The following is a 17,170-nucleotide window of genomic DNA, read 5'->3' as shown; positions in this document are numbered from 1 at the left end:
TGTTGTTAATACTTTTTTTCGAGTGTCTTTACCAGCTGTTTTACTTACGCTTAAACACCAGCATCATCCCTCTGCCCCGGCTTTGTAGTTACAAAATCTCCCAAAGAAAAATAGTTTTGAAAAGAATGTGAAGCTTTCAATTTCAAATCTCCCTGAGTTTTTGTGCTTTGCTTTGCATGGTGGGGCTCTGCTCTGGGCTTGGGCTGTCACTGTCCACATCATCGTTGCAAAGCAGGATTTACTGAGAACTATTCCACCCAAGAGAAAGCCATGAATCTCTGGAAACCGGCAACAGCTGGGGGTCTGCTGGTTTGGAACACTGCTCCTGGCCTCGCTCTTGCAGCCCACAAGTGCTCTCCCCTGCTTAAGAAGATGCATTTCCCTTCTTCTCCATCGGGCCCTGGAGCAGCTCTGCTGAGCTGGAGGTGATGCCATTCCACCACAGCATCCAGCCCAGCCCCAACTCGGGGTCGTACCTCCTTGGCTGGCATGGCAAGTCCACTGAGACCCTCATGGGGATCACGTTTGAGGGCAGCATTGCTCCTGGAGCTGGAATGAGTGTTGGAAAGCAACCCTAAGAGCAGCCTGGAAGGGTCATTGCAAGATAGGTTTAAATGTCAGTGAAAGTTAATGCATGCTAGGCCATAAGTTAAGAGACAAAGAGATGTGTTTACCTTCTGAACCTGTTTGAATCTTGGCATTGAAAAAATCTAGTAGTTATAAAACTACGACTGAAAACCACGATGTTCATATCATGTCCATCTGCTGAATGTTAAATAAATATGTTGGTTGGTTGGTTATTTAAGTATGTTGGCCAACTGGCATAGTATGAAATGTTTCTAGAAATAGTTAGGGGATATTTTTTTGTTGTTGTTGTAGGTTGAGTCCTTCCTTGGAGATACAGGAAAATGAGAAGACTCTTAGCAGGATAGGGAGGTTTTTGTTTGTGATTTTCCAGTTACACTGCTCAGAATCAGTTTTAATTAATTGAAGATAAGCTGCATACATTTTGCATATGTGCATTTTGATTCTGGTATTTCACTGGAATTATTCCAGACGTATGCTTCAACAGCGGAGACAAGGCTGCTGTGGCTCAGCGATTTGCACAGGTGTAACTCAGATCTGTATTTTTTACAGGGAATATCCTAGTGGTGAATGGTCTGGTTGTCTCTATCTGTGTGCACCGCTCATTAACATTACACAGCTGCTTCAAGGTCAGGCTTGAAGCCTTATGCACTGAACAAGGTTGCAAAAACATAGTGTCAGGTATTTAAAATATAATGCAGCTGAGGTTGGCAGCATTTTTATCTGCTTTCCTCCCATCTTCTTCATCCAAAACAGGAGTGAGTATGCCTGCTTCCCAGAAGCCTTACAAATTCAGATTTTGTTGGTGACACTGCTGGAGGCATAGCTTTATTCACAAGCCCTAGCCCTGTTTTGTGTGAGTTTAGAGGGCTGCAGATTTGCTCTTTTGCCTGTAAGAGACCACCTGAGGTAAGGGAAGGGATGTGGGTGTTCAGCTGCAGAAAGCCCACCCAGCACCAGAGCTTTGCATTACCCGTTGGCTTCTTCTTGAGCTCTTCTCATTGAAAGGAGCTGAGTGTCTCAGGAGGGAGAAATTTCATCTTGTGAATTACCTTCCTCAGATAATCTTATGAAGACAAAAGGATTTACATGGAAGGACTCTTGAAAACCCTAAGCACCCACCCCAAATCAGAAAGCCGCTTCTGATGGATCGCAACAACTTGCTGTTCTCATCCACGTGTGCTAGAGGTGCAGAGCTGGTGCCAAAACTTCTGCTCTTAGCCAATGCCAAATGATTTATCACAAACAGACATGTTTGGAAAGTTTAGCAGAGAACTGCTTTTGGGAGGTTACAAGGTTAACTACCGAAGTTGTATGTAACTTGGAGCTGATGCATGGCAATTAATCAAGAAATTACGTTCCACCTCTTTTCAAGAGCCCACATGGCACACTGCGTCTGGGGGGCAACAGGCACACGCAGAGGGCAAAGCAGTTCTACTGGTCAAAATGCGAATTATTTCATATTGAACAATAAATCAGTGCAGAATAAGTGCTGGCAGAGGGGGGCCATGGTGCAAAATGCTCTTTATAGCAAGCAAAAAGCCTCTGAATTCTGAGCAAACCTTCAGCACGTGCAGAAACAAAGAAGCACTGATTGTTGCTCCCATCATGTCTGTGCTTTAAATCTATTCACAAACATCTATGATCTAGGCAAAAGTCCTTATTCACGTGCTCAGGAATTTGCAGCAGGGTTTTCATCTCTTTCAGACTTTAGATAACTCAGTTAGTTACCATCTTCTTTTCACCCTTTAAATTGACATACTTAAACCAAATAGCTTTAGTCAATAGAAGGAATTGTGGATATGTTGGGATACCATGTATGATAGTGAACTAGAAGAGATGCACCTAAACTAAACTAAACTAAGAACAATTTAATCCCAAGTGCCAGTTTTGCTTATGTGCTTTTATCAAAATGCTGTGGGGTTTGTCTGCTGTACCTTACACAAAAGCGGCAGTTCAGCCTTAACTAACCCCACAGACTACAAATGCTTGCCTTTGTGATTACTGATATTTAGCACCAGTTTTCCCCACTCTCCCTCCACAGAAGAGTCAGCAACTCAGTGATGCTCAGTGCAGTTACGGTGCTGATTATGGATAAGTGCTTTGCACTGGATTTATTTAATGAAGTCATGCTGATGGCCAGAAAAGCCCAAGGAAAGACATTTTGTGGGTGTAAATCCCAACAGCTGGACTGACTTGCTGTGACTCCCGTGGGTTTGAAGCACTTTACACTCACTGGGGATTTGTCCTTAAGTAGCTTTCCAGGGAATACTGCAAATGTGAGAGCTGGTGGAGGGGCAGAGCCACTCGAGCACATAGCACTAACAAACTTGAACATTGTAATTAGCAAGCCGATCATTTTCCCTCTTTGATTGACATGTGACATCTCTGAAACATTTTCAAAAGCTTCAGATTTTGAAAGTGGTGGGTGTTCTGAATTTTTGGGACGCACCTGTGCTCACATCCGCACAAACACTGATTAGATAATATGACGTGTTTGCTTCAGACTATGGATAATTTAAAAATTAAGGAGAATAATTTGTTCCAAGAAGCTAGATATAATATGTTATCTATATTATATTATATTATATTATATTATATTATATTATATTATATTATATTATATTATATTATATTATATTATATTATATTATATTATATTATATTATATTATATTATATTATATTATATTATATTATATTAATGCTATAATGTTTTAAATTAGTATTACAGTGTACAAATATTTTGTATATAAACATACATATGTGTATAATATATGAATGTGCATGTGTGTATAAGTTTATTTCTCTTTCTCGAGAGTAGTCAAACATTGCATATGTATGTTTAATACATTGGTTTTCGTTTTGTCCAAATATAGAACCTTTAAAATGTCTTTAATTTTTTCTCTATTTTTTCCAGTAACCCAGCTGCTAAGGCAAAATTCAGATTTTCTTTTGTGCTGTGGCTGGCTGAATTCCTGTTTCTCCCTGCCTAGTACTAGGGCAAATGGCAAATAGTTCATCTCAATACAGGGAATTGTCCATGTCGTGTTTAAGCTATCTCAATACGTGAAGAATGAATGATTTTCTATTTTTGAATCCCTTCTAGTCCCGCACCCACAGAAGCAGTTGGCATACAATGTCTCGAAAGCTGGGGTCGTAAAATTAACACAGACATTAGGAACCGAGTGGATTGACAGAGGAGTAAAAGTCAACTGCATTTCCCCGTAAGTAAAACGTAGTCTAATTTTGAAAGTATAAAGAATGAAATGTTCTAAAAAGCTCAAATGAACAGTATCTCGGCAAATAAAGTTTCTAATTAGCAGGTGGATTGCATCCCTTTTTGTGTTGTCTTTTCCTTAACAAAGGTTTAAATACTTAGAACCAAGCCTGCTCTGTTGCTGCATATACTCAAGGATTTAAGAAGAGGTTTTAGCATTTGATAATAGGTTTTCCAATAACATGAAGGGTAGTTTTTAGCATTTCTCTTCCAGATGAAATATATCCTTAGTCTGTCCAAGCCTTCTGTGGTTAAAGAAAAGGCTTTTGACACGTAATAGACAATACTTCTTTCCCCTTTTTACTTGAGACAAATACACAGGCACTTTAAAAGCCACATTGTACTGCTGTAATTGAGATACTGTTCAGGCCTGACAATCACAGGAGGCCAGGTGTAATTTTTTGAAAAAAAAAAATAAAAAAAAAAAATATATATATATATATGTATATATATTACAAATTATATTTTCCTTATTTTCAGAGACTTAAAGCTGTATGGTTCATTTTATGGTATTTATTCACAAAGAAAAGTCTTCTTGCCACATATACTTTTTCTTTCCCTGTTTCTCACACACATGCCCAACACAGTCATTTTATTAAACAATTAACAGTGCATGATAGTACTAAGCAGAAACCCAAGTGGACAGCATTAATTGGAAGCGGTCAAATTCCATAGACCATTGAAGTCAATCAGAGTAAGTAAGAAGGGCAGGATTTTAACCCAGGAGTTAAATTGTAATAATGAAGATATAATGTACATCAAATTAGGAAAAACAAATTACATATTTTAATCCACAAAGTAGAGTGAAAAAAAAATAATCACAGAGAGGCAAGTGCCTCTGTTTTTACTGTCGGTCTGCTCTCCACTTCCTTGCACTAGCTCTCTTCCTTATGATTATTTATTACTAATTATACCAGTGACTCCAGCCTTTGCTCTATGGGACCCACAGATTCTTTAAACAGCATTTTACTTTGTAGTGGGATTTTCCCCATGCCAATTGTAACATCTTTGCAATAATGTTCTCACAACTAGTGCTAGTGCATTTACACTGGCTTTTGAGAGCCAGGGGAGATGAAGGGAATTAGGAAAGCTCAGCAGGTTCTGTATCTGAAAACACACAGGTAATTGGTACCAACAGAGGTGAGATAGTAGTGCCACTTTCACAGTGATCATGGATGAGGAATCTCTTAGATGAGGAATTACCCATTTGTATGGGTTTACATAAATCTAACAAATATCCACTGAATGATCAAAACTCATTGTTTTGTATAAGTTGGAAACATACACTCATGTTTGAAGAAATTATGTTTCTGGAAACAGTTGTCAGAGCATGGAGGAAAAAATAGTCACACTTGAATTTTTTACTTATGAAGCCAAAACAGGGCTGTATTTTGATCATCCCTAAGTGTCTAGAAGATATGAACGTGCGTTTCAGTGCAGATTCGGACTCATGCTTGGATCCGTGGACCTCACTGGTCTCATTGTCATGTCTCTTGATGTCACTCACTGAAGCACAGGGGCATCTTCAACCCACTTGAGCTCAGTACCCGACACTGGACTGTAAATGGACAAGTCTTTCTGAGTATGGATGTCCAACCTAGCATGTAGCCATCTCCAACAATGAGAGGATTTTGAGAAGTGTAAGGAACACAGAGGTAGATATAGGGCAGGAGGGTACCCCAAATAGTCTCTGCATAATTAAAATACGTAAGTGTGCCCGTAGGTCCTTTGCCCTTCCCACTCACTTTAAGGCACTCTCAGCCTATCTCTGGCTGAAGCTCCAAACATTTCAGTCTGGCCTTAAGTATTATTTCACCATGCAAGCCTTTTGGCCTTTTTTCCCCTCTTCGTATCTGGTCACTTTTTACCAACTTAATTTCTTAATGAGTGCATAAAACTTATGCAGAGCAATGCATAAAAGCTATCAATGCATAAAATGTTATGGCAGAGTCCTTAGGATAATTTATTGCATTTATAAAGTTGAAGATTCAAGCTTCTCTTGCTGGCAGACAAGCCTCATGCCTGTGGGGAAAGGTGGCCAAGACTCCCTGCATGCTTTGGCTGACTTTGCCTGTTGCTTCATTCAGAAACAAGTGTCTCTATGTATCATGGTAACTGTGCTCACCCCTCTACTACCATCTGCCACCATCTACTGCAATTGCCTGGTACCCTGCTGGGCTCTTCCTGAAAAGGATGCAGGGGTCAGGCTGCAGAGGGAACCTGGTTTCAAATAGGGACCTTTACAGAGCACTGACTGGAAGCTGATGCCTGGCTGCCCATAACGTGTGTTAGTCCCTTTCCTAGTCCCCAAACATGTGACATGTGTTGGGTGTGATGGAGCGGGCAACTTTTGATGGTCTCTGTTTTTTGGCGTGTGCAGCATTGGAACACTTCATTTTTGCAGCCATTGCACTGAATCAACGTCCATTTTGGGGGCTAATTGCATCTCCCTTCTTGATTTGCAAGGCATAAAATGCCGTAATGTGATGACCTTTGGGACAGGCAGATAGAAGTTGATCTTCAGCTCAACCCACAGCCACAGCTGTGCCAGCTTATCAGGGAGGTTTGGGCTGTGATGGGCAAAGAGGCTTCATCCCATGGTCTGCCTTGCCTCCTGGGGTGGTATGGAGGCAGCTGTAAGGTGCCATACCAGGTTTTTAGCCCAGTGGGTATGAGGAGACAGAAAACAGGTATGGCAGGATCACGGCAGTTTTTGAGTGTACCTCATCACAGAGGAAGGAGAAGCAGAGCTGGCGGGAGAAGGAGCACCCCAGCATCACCTGAAGGTGTCCCAATTAAGCAGCATTACTATCCCCATTAAGCAGCAGTTGTTGCTAGTAAGTATCTTTGGACTTAAATCTAATTCCTTGGGAGATGTCCCAATTAAGTGGATCTCTTGATTAAACACTTCCTGATTAAGTGGAGTGTACTTAACTCATTCAAATTAATAACTCATCTGAAAGAAATCAAGTTACACACAGATGGAATCTTTTTTTTTGCTCTCATTTGGGGATTGAGCACACGTAACAATTCCAGTTAAGTATCTGGTAAGTGATATTTTTCCTAATGTGTCTCTTGAAGTGGAAATGTTTTAAGCAATTGTTTTAAGCAATTGTTGGGGTTTTTTGTGTGTTTTTGTTGTGTGTGTGTGTGTGCGCGCTGTTTTTTCCCCCCCTTAATGTCTCAATTGTCCTGTGTATCAATAATGAAATATTGATGCTCATGTCTAATGTTAAGGAACCAGCAGTTTGATATTACATTGACATGCAACAGAAAGTACTGATAGGCTCAGCACTGCATATGAGATGAGGTAGGGAATTAATGCATTGGCAGTTGTCTTTCCTGGAACTGGTTAGAAGCCAACTAAAATCTGCCTAAAAGGGTTCGACAACATTAAATTGCCCAACTTGGCATCAAAGCTTTCCCAGAAGATGTGTAGTATCAATGACATGCCTAATATTTATAGTGCCATCAGTATGTGTGTTTGCAACTTTTAAATTTTGCGCTATATTTTTCCTCATTTATATAACAAAAATTTTTAATGAAGTTTTTTTATACATCTAAATTTTTGCTACTTGAAGTGAACCTAAAGAAAAGTCCAGCAAGAGGCAAAGCACTATGATTTACAGGTTGCAGTGGTCAGACCAAAGGTCACTTTTAAGAACACTTTGAAAAATGTCCTCTTTTTAGCAAAAACTCTTGTGCTGGAGGACGATGTGTTGTATTCCCTGATCTGCATTACTTTGGGGTTAAAACATATATGTAAGTGAAAAAAAAATTAAAAATCATATGGATCTTATTCTGGTCTCTAATAGTGTAAAGCCAGTATGATTACGCTGATGGTTTTGTAAGCACGGTGAGAGGCACGTAAGGGAGAAGAGTCCGACATATTTCACATCTGCTGCTCAAAGCACGTTTCTCTCTGAAGAAAACCGGTTCTCAAGGAGTTTGGGAGAGTGAGGGGGGAGAGAAAGGGGTTGTGCTTGGGGGAAAGAAGTAAACCATCCGCAGTCCTATACTGGAATGTGTTTGATTTTATTATGTTGCCAGATCTTAAGCGAGGTGCATCGTTCAGTGTTTCTGAACTGCTCTGGTGTTTATTGACAAATACAATAAAAAAGAAAGCTGATATTTAAATCCTGCCCGATTAGTGAAAACAGAAATGTTTGGGGGAAAGTCTGAATTAGTTCTGCTTCATAACAGAGTAAATAGCAAATTTCAGTCTTCATTTAAAACAAAAGGTAAGTCTCATACCCAGAATCCAATGTGTCTCAAAAAATTATTTCCTTGGAAGTATAAATTGGGATGCCGATGAAGTTTCAGAACAAAACGGGTATTTTTATACTTTGTTCATTTCATATTTATCACTAGCTTGTTTGCTAATTTTCATTTGCAAGAGGCAATTCTTCCAGCTAACTGGCTGCCTCAATGGGCCACTGATTTCTTTGAAGTGACAGTCTGTAAATATGCATAAAAAAGAGATGCAATTAGCGTGTGTGTGGTTCAGTGCAGCCTGATTTCATTGGCAAGTTTACCCACAGTGTTGATAAGCTACATTATCTAGAAAATTGGCCGCTGAAAAACAGCACCTCTGATTGCCAGCAAAGGTTCCAGATAACAGGGTGCTGAAGAGAAATATAATTGAGGTTGAATATGTTAACCAAGGTGTCACATGCTCCTTAGAAGCGCTAATTTATCAGCATGTTGGAATTTTTATTAACATTTGGAATGCATTTCTACCACACTAATGAAGTGGAATTGGCAGTTCAGGTTTTAGTTATTGTCATTTCTGAGAAGTTAAATGTAATTTCTCGTTAGACACAGTTATGTAAATATATTTGTTCAGGGGCTGAAAAAATTATACATTTCACAAAATACAAATATGTTGTTAAGGAGGAGTATGACAAATCAGTCGCAGCTAAAGTCATAAAAGCCAGCCAAATGTTTGCCCTGCATTGTGCTTTCTGGATCGTCACTCATTTTTAGGGCACCTGAAGAAAATGAACTTAGCAGAGTTTTAAATAATGATGTAGTCACTCAGTAGTGTAAAAGAGGCAAGACAGGTAAATGCAGCATGTTTTGTTGGGTTATTGGTTTAAGGAGAGTCTCATGGAGTGTGCTGTGTTTATCTTTGCCTCTCCTGTTTTGTGTGGAAAGGGTCTGGTGCCCAGAAGGGCACTGACTTTTGATTTTCCTGGTTTTTGATATCTGCGAAGTTGGGCTGTACACAAACATGTGTGACATTATGCTGCGAAGTGATCAGAAGAGAAATCAGTAGAAGGATGACAGCTCCCAAGAGCTGTGACAGACCCAGACCCAAGCAGCTTTTGGTTCTAAAGCCATGCTTGTTTTCTCTTAGAAAAAAAAGAAAAAAAAAAAAAAAAAGAAATAAAAAAAATAAATAAACTAGTTATTACAATGAGTAACCTAAAGTAAGGGCGTATTGCTATCAGCTAAGAAGACATTGTAATCTGCATAGTCATTTTAAAGAAAATCTGAAAACCTCCAAGCCTGCCCCTTGGCAGCAAAGGGCAATACAGAAGAAGCGCTATTGAAGTTTTCATAGGATCATAGAATCGTAGAATGTTAGGGATTGGAAGGGACCTCAAAAGCTCATCCAGTCCAATCCCCCCGCCGGAGCAGGAACGCACAGATTGAGGTTACAGAGGAAGGCGTCCAGGCGGGTTTGAATGTCTCCAGAGTAGGAGACTCCACAACCCCCCTTGACAGCCTGTCTGTCACCCTCACTGAGAAGAAGGTTCTTCTCATATTTAAGTGGAACCTCCTGTGTTCCAGTTTGTATCCATTGCCCCTTGTCCTACCATCGGTTGTTGAGAAGAGCCTGGCTCCGTCCTCCTGACACTCACCCTTTACATATTTATAAACATTAATGAGGTCAATGAGAGACAGAACAGGTCTGACTTCTGCCTCTCTTTTGTGCTATTCCCATGGTTTTTCCTTCTGAATTAACATCATCAAAACCTATAAGTGCTGCCTTTCCTTTTGGGGAAAACCCGATCCTAAACTCTTGGTGCATGTGCTCGTTGCAGGGGCATCGTTGACACGCCACTCATCCGCTCCAAGGAGCTGCGGCCGCTGGTGGGGCGCTGGCTGGAGGACATCCCTGCTGGGAGGCTGGCCCGGGTCACCGACCTGCAGGCTGCTGTCGTCTACTTGGCCTCTGAAGCCTCAGACTACATGACAGGCCATAATCTGGTCATTGAGGGTGGCCAGAGCCTGTGGTAAAGGACATCCTGCAGCCTCCCCTCTCGGGTATAGTTCGCTTTGGAAAATGTGTATTAATGTTTAGCTTACTCCCAGTTTTGGCTTGTGTGGCTAAGTGACCAGCTAATATGAAATTATTGTTTTCTTCTTTGGGGTGTTGCTTTGGAGACTTGTATAATGCAAAAACAGGAAAAAGAAAAAAAAAAAATCTTTCATTTTCAACATTTTCAAGTTTTTCACTATGCATTCATATTTCAGTTAAATTGGCATTTAACGATATAAAGGCACATTTACTGCAGTGAGATTTGGCTATTATTTAGTTTAACAGGGGCATTTTTAAAGCTATCAATATTAGCTGGTCTGTGTAGTGTATTGTTCTTAGGATTTTTTTGTATTCAAGTTGTTCCAGTGACATCTGTGAGTGGTGAAAAACAGTTGGATGTAGTGTTAAAAAAATAAATTAGTTCATTGCATTTGAACCTGAATGTTGCCATTTTATATTTACTGGTGTTCTTGGTTTTTGACAGTGTTTTTATACAAACACCCACATAAATGCCCCTGAAAGAAAAGTACTATACTTAATAGAGAATCATGCTTTGTAATTATGATGGCTCTAATCCAGAGCCCATTGAGGTAAGTGGGGACTGCTCATATACTTTAAGTTAAATGCGTGTATAAGTGTTGATACAACTGGGTCTTTGTTTTCCTTGATAGGTGGATATGAGCAAAGGTCTCCTTCCAAAGTTTTTTCTCCTTCTGTAAAATTCTAAAGACAGCTCTCAGGTGTAAATCAGGGCCAGCTCAAATGGTATCAGTACAGTTCTGTTGGCTGAAGAGCTAATTTCAGCAATACTGCTGGGTTCATTGCTTATAGGCAGTAAAACGTGGCACAATAACACCACCGTTTTGATAACGCTCTGAATTTATACAGACTTCCATCCTGAGGGCCTTTAAGCATAACCTAAGGAGAATTTACGGGAAGGAATTCACTTGCAAATCCTCATGTCATTTGTTTTGCATTTGGCAGCTCTTTGTTACCATAACATAAATAATTTTGGATGAATGTCATTACTTTGATTAAGTGCTACAAGTCCATACATTGGCTAGCCATTATTGTGGTGAATTGCTATAATGGTTTCAGACTTGACATTCGCTGCCACATTGTAAGGTATGCATCCCGCTGACGTACTATCATCATTATTGTGGATAAAGTGCAAGAAGATACTTGTCTTCATTAAATTTTCTATTAGACCATTGATAATTAATACATATCTCATGTTTCATCTCTAGCCGTTTTTCTGGGGAGTGTTGCTGTTAAGCGACTCAGGGCTAGAGCTTTTTGGCTTGAAATCCCTACCTTGTGTGCATGATCTAATTTATTGACAATGCGCTGCAAACTCACAGACTTAAGGAGAGCTCAATTTTTGATAAATCTTCAAGAAAAACAATTAAGGATTTAAACGTTTTATTATTTTTCTGGGCTCACAAAACCTTTTCTCTCCTAGCTCCCACACTTGCATCATTTTGTGTCATGCTCTGGAGGGCTCGGTGGAGTTCTCACATCCCTCTGGCTGGCTTTTCACCCAGAGGTTAATGTGCAAACATTGGTGAACTCATCAGGAGCTCTTCCAAGGGATCCTAGAGGGGCTTGTATACGATCGCTTGGACTGCTGGTGAACAGTTTGTTGCAGCTCCTACCTAAAGTGTAAAATAACAAACTTGAGCTAATTTGAAACATGAACTGTGGTTGGCACTGGAACTATGACCAATGTTCTCGCTTTCTCAGTAGAAAGACAAAGAGCTGAACAAGTTTCTAAGGCTGAACACCCTTTCCCTGTCTGGAGATGGCTGCAGGTTAGCTCCAAAAGGCGCTGGCAGAGCATTGCAGGAAGCTGAAGTTCATTGCCCTGGTGCCCAGTGTTCTTGGGAAGATTTTCAGCCGGCAAGGGTCATGCTTGACTTTCGCAAGCTTCAATTTAACTTTAAAAACAAAACCCAGACAGGAAAAAAAAAATAACCCAGACTTAAAAAAAAAAAAAAATCAGAATTATTTCTTAACCAAGCAGCCTTCAGTGTCTGGACTGGTGCTTGTCTTGCTCTGATCTGTTTGCCCCCAGGCTCTGCCTTTGAAGGGCTGAGCGGGCAGAGCAGAGAGTCAGTTTACCTGCACACAGGCTGATGTGGGGCTTGGACCCTCTTTGGAGACACCGTCATGTGCCCATGCAGAAGAGGCTGTTGTCATTGGTACTCGCCCCATGATACAGGAGGGTCTCAGGATGAAGCAGCCCAAGGGAGTACAGCACTTGGGACCAAGCCCCTGCACGGGCAGACAGCCTCACAGAACATTTGGTTTGTGTGGTATCCTCACTGTGGCCAAAGAAAGGAATCCTGGAGGAGAGGAGGGGTCAGGGGAGAAATGCCTCTCCCCATGCATGTGTGAGTGGGCCTGTGTCTTCCTAAGGATAGACCTTCACCTCTCTCTTCCACATGCTTATACCCAGGACTTAAGCTGTTCAGGAACTACAGCAACATCACTGTGGCTTTTGATGGTTTCACTTGTAATTTCCTGGGGGAAAGGGCTGATTTCTGCTCAAAACACAGGGCTGAGCATGCAGTGATGCTTCTGTCTGATGGGACCAAACTTCACATTTGGGTTGGGATCTGTGCCTTGCTGCCTCGTGGCTTCTACCTGGGCATGAGGCTCCTCACCGGGTGCAGGATTGCACCCTGCCACAGATAACACATCTACGGGGTATCTTCCGGCAAAACAGCCCTGAAGCAAGTGGAAGCTGCAATTTCCACTTATAAGAGAAAAGCAGAAGCTCGAGGGGGATGGCAAGAAAACCCTTTTTCCTTTCTTAGCACGGAAGACCTGGAGTGGAAAAGAAAAATAGAAAAGAGGCATCTTTCTGAGGACCGATGTGGGTGAAGCTGCAAAATGGCAGCATCTGTATTTGATGAGGCCGTTCGGGACAGCCCAGCCCCAGCCCGGCGGTGCGGGGCGGCGGGCAGGGCGGGCGGAGGCGGCGGGCGGAGGCGCCGTTCCCGGCGGTACCTCTAGGAGGAAACCTCAACCTGTGTTGTGTCTGCGGGAGCTGGGCTTCCCGGCTCTGCTCTTCAACTTTTATATTGTAGCTAAGTTAGTACTTTTGATATTTCTAAGATTTTTTTTTTTTTTTTTACATTTATGTAGAACACCACATAATTGCAGAAAAGATAATAGTCACATACCCTAGGGCTTGGTGTACACTTATGTTAAAAGTACAGCTTTTATTGGCAACTAAAGTAATAACCTTTCCATGTCAAATTGCTTTAAATTAAACTTAAAAAAAAAATGCTGGCTGATACCCACACTTAGTAATTGTCAAACATTAGCATAATGTGGAATACTAAAGCTGCCTAAATCTTGGGTTTAAAAATAATTATTTACTTAGGTAAATTCTCTATTCAAAAGCATAATATTAGATTTTTTTTTTTTTTTAAACACAGTCTCCTCGATGTATATATTAAAATGCAGACTTAGCTTGACATGGCAGTAGGACTGAATGTTATTGTGGCCTCTGAGAGTAAAAGAGGGATTTTATACCTTTATCTCATCCATCCATCATTGGTCACTCTGAAAGACCAGCACATTAAGGTGATACCTCCAAAGTCATAGGTGCTGCAGGTGACATTTAGTAACCTGAGACCAGTGACCTGGAATACCTGCTGATCGCACTTGCCGCAACCCTGAAGTGTACACATAACATTTCTCATGCTGGATGGCATCTGGGAGATGGGTGTCTCAAGTATGCAGGTGTGCAAAGTCAAGGGTAGCAGGTCAGTAAAGTGTTTCATACAGGTGCATTTTACTTACCTGTTTCAGCACATAATTGGAGCAAATGCAGTGGGTACCACTCAAATTTCCCATGGGAAGCAGGAGAAGAAACTGTGCACTGTGGCGTGTGGCTCTTGGTGCTCTCTGCTGTATGTGGAGGAAACTGGACCTACCAGGTGCCATGAGGACACAAGTCCTCACAGTTTTCGGCTCTTTGGGAGGCCCAGACACTGATGTGCTCTGCTGAGGACTGCCATCCCTCTGCTAGAGCTTCCCTGTGGAGTCCACCACAGCACTGTAATCCACCAGTTCTTCCTCAGAAACACGTCAATGTTTTGCTGGAAGTTCAGCAAAACCCATTCTGGAACATTTTCTTAAACAAGTCAGCAGTTCCTTAGAGTAAAAGTTTTTGTGGCAAATTACTGCATCCTTGCCTAGAAAGGGATTGGCAGCTGAAAGGGTTTGCATTTCTCAGTCCCTTAGGGAGCAAGAAGCTTTGGAGGCTATTGATGCCTTTCTGGTCAGTTGATGGAGGAGCAGAAGAGATCAGTAGCACCTGGTAAAGGGAGGTTAATGATCTTCAAGAGAGGGAGTCAAACAGTTTTTGGGAAGGGAAATGCAAGGAGCTGAGGATTGAAAACTGGATATCTTTCCCAGCCTTGCCTAATACCATATGTGTTTTACATTGTGATTATAAATCTGATTATATATTAATTTTCACACTGTTTTAATTCTTTAAAGCAGCAAAGGGAAATACTTACTCTTCCTCGGAGAACCCCAAAGCAGTCACAGCATATGCCTTCTCACAAGAACAGGTTGACATTTTTCAAAACTCCCAAATCACAGTGAGTGTTTGCTGCTAGATTTTCAGCTATCCTGTGTCTTTTCTCCATTCAGTACCTCTTTCCAATTTCTCCAGAGCTCTCCCTTCTCCACCTGTCCTATCTGACCCTTTTCACCTGCTCTGCTGCCAGTGTTGCTGCTGTCGCCTCATTGTACCAAGGCAAATAGAGAAGAGTGGAGAGGGACCAAGCAGAGTACATTGCCAGTACACACAGGTTGTCCAGAAATGCCTCTCAATGCCAAGGCCTGGGTTCAGCCTTCATTTACTTGCACCGGAGAAGACTCCGTTGCAACCCATGAAGCTTCTGGTACCAGGACTTTGTCAGCGGTAGCAAGCACAGGAGGACTTTTGTTCAAGTGTGAGTACAAGTAACTCACATCTCAGTCCCTTCCCATTTGAATATGTAAATATGTTCTTGAATCCTGGGGTGGCCTAAAAATGTATCTGGGTATAAGGGAAGGCTTTAGAGCCCATTCCCTCTCTTGTTTAAGTCCTTTCCCAAACTGGGGCTCAATGGTAATTAATTCAGCCCTTACTGGCTTGGACATGGGGACAATATGCCCTCCCCTGGAAGATGTCCTTTGGGACATAGCCCCACACGGCAGCTGTAACTGCTTTCTGCCATGCTCTATTTGCTCCCCTTTCATGAGCATAACATGCTATGTACAGACACAGTTTGTGTCTTTAGGAAGCTTCATTAATTCGTGAGATACATATTTTTTTTGCTTGACAGTTTGTAACAGCTTCTTAAATGAGTAAACTAGTATTTTCAGATTTGTATTAATATACCAACAAATAGATTTGGGTTTCCATAGGCTACCTACTACGTCCAGACAGACTACGGACTCTACCTGACATATACACTTGTTGCATAAATGATATGCTAATGCATCAGAGAAGCCATTCATTTAAAACTGTTCAGAATGATTAAGGGCTTTAATTACAGCCCCAATTAAAACAAGGCTTTTGGTAAATAGCAAAATAGCAAATACTGTGCTATTCCATTACACACCTCTCTGAATGACAGTGTGGTTTGTCTCCATTGCTTCTTTTATTGTCATACCACTCATCCAATTCTGATGTTCAAATCCCACCTAAGAAATGGTAGCAGGCTGTACTTCAATGCCAACCTATGAATAAGGTGTTGGAAGTGTTGTTTTACTTTTGCTATGGTGCACAACGCCTGTGCTGTAAGAGATGAATTAGTTGTGGGACTGAGTTCATTACCATATATTATTTTCCATATCTCACTCAGGTAGATGTACTCACCATCTTGCATGAAACCATGTTAATCCTCTTCAGCAGGATTTCTCAGGGCAGTGCGATTGTCTGGGAGATCAGTTTTATCCCCTTTTGCAGGGAACTGTTGCCTCTGGTGGCAGAAATTTAGGTTATGTTTAGAGCCTCCATTAGTACCACGCGGAAAACCAGCTTCAATGAACTTCAGTGTCCTTCTCTCTAAGGACTTCACATGCTCCTTAATCTTCTACAAAAAGGTGTTTTTTTTTTTCTTTATTTCTGATTTTAAACAGAAATAAATGCAGAAATGTCAGGAAGTCTCTTCTGAGTGGTAGAAATGGCTTGAGTGGGTCACAAATGCTATCCTAGGAAGTCATCCTCCCTCCTTCTCTCCTCTGGTACTTTCCTGAGTTAGTCTTGTGGTCTTAAAGGAAGAAGCAAATCTTCTCTCTTCTGAAGCTCCTCATAAATGTGCTTGCAGTTAATATGAGTCCTTTTATATTCTCTCCCTTCAAATTCTTTGGATTAAAACAAATACCGTCTGGTTCTTTTAGCTCTTTTGATTATATATTCAGAACTATTGTGTATCCTGGAAAATGAGTTCTTTTCAGTTTTCACTTTTCTTGACAACAAGCTGAAAAATTTCCCCAAATGAAAATTTTCTGCAAAAGTCTTAGTTTGTTCCAAGACCCATTTTTCAAATAAGTAACGTTTTGATGAAAAAATGCCAACCTGTTCTACTTAACAACTGTTCATAGCACTGACGAGAGAAAAACAAGGAATTGGAGAAAAAAATTACCGAGTCTTTTATGTAGAGTTAATCTTTGAATATTCCTGTTGTTTCAGTAACAGACAAGATGTTGGTATAAGTAGATGAATATTTAAACATTAACATTGACACTGACTTATCTTCTCAATAACATATTGATCGCATTCTTTCTATAGAGATTATTATGGACTTCCCACAGAGTCAGTGAGCATCCTAATGAAGTCACAGGCTGGATGTTTATGTAGGTATTTCCTTAGAGATTGCTTATACAGACAAACTATTCACAGAATAAGCTCCCACAAATGCATCTGAAGTGTAAAACCTGTCTTTGTTTCTGTCTTTTTATTACCACTAACATGTGTGATTAGGTAGAGAGGTTGGAGCTGTGATGCAGTCTTTGCTTTGTATCTGT

The 17,170-nt window shown here is 41.0% G+C and overlaps 1 protein-coding gene across 3 annotated transcripts in view; it reads left to right on the top strand.

The window, feature by feature from the left end:
• LOC102090989 (uncharacterized) overlaps positions 1–10,568 on the top strand; it is a 35,862-nt gene extending 25,294 nt beyond the window's left edge. For all 3 annotated transcript variants that reach the window (XM_065075414.1, XM_065075413.1, XM_065075415.1), the window contains exons 10-11: positions 3,694–3,811; positions 9,915–10,568. In XM_065075414.1, coding sequence (XP_064931486.1) covers positions 3,694–3,811; positions 9,915–10,110 — 314 coding nt within the window. In that variant the 3' untranslated portion in view covers positions 10,111–10,568. The remainder of the gene's footprint in view (positions 1–3,693; positions 3,812–9,914) is intronic.
• Positions 10,569–17,170: the final 6,602 nt, after the last annotated feature.

The sequence above is a fragment of the Columba livia genome, chromosome 10 (assembly GCF_036013475.1).
Source record: "Columba livia isolate bColLiv1 breed racing homer chromosome 10, bColLiv1.pat.W.v2, whole genome shotgun sequence".
Taxonomy (NCBI): domain Eukaryota; kingdom Metazoa; phylum Chordata; class Aves; order Columbiformes; family Columbidae; genus Columba; species Columba livia.
This window is presented reverse-complemented; position numbering and strand designations above follow the sequence as displayed.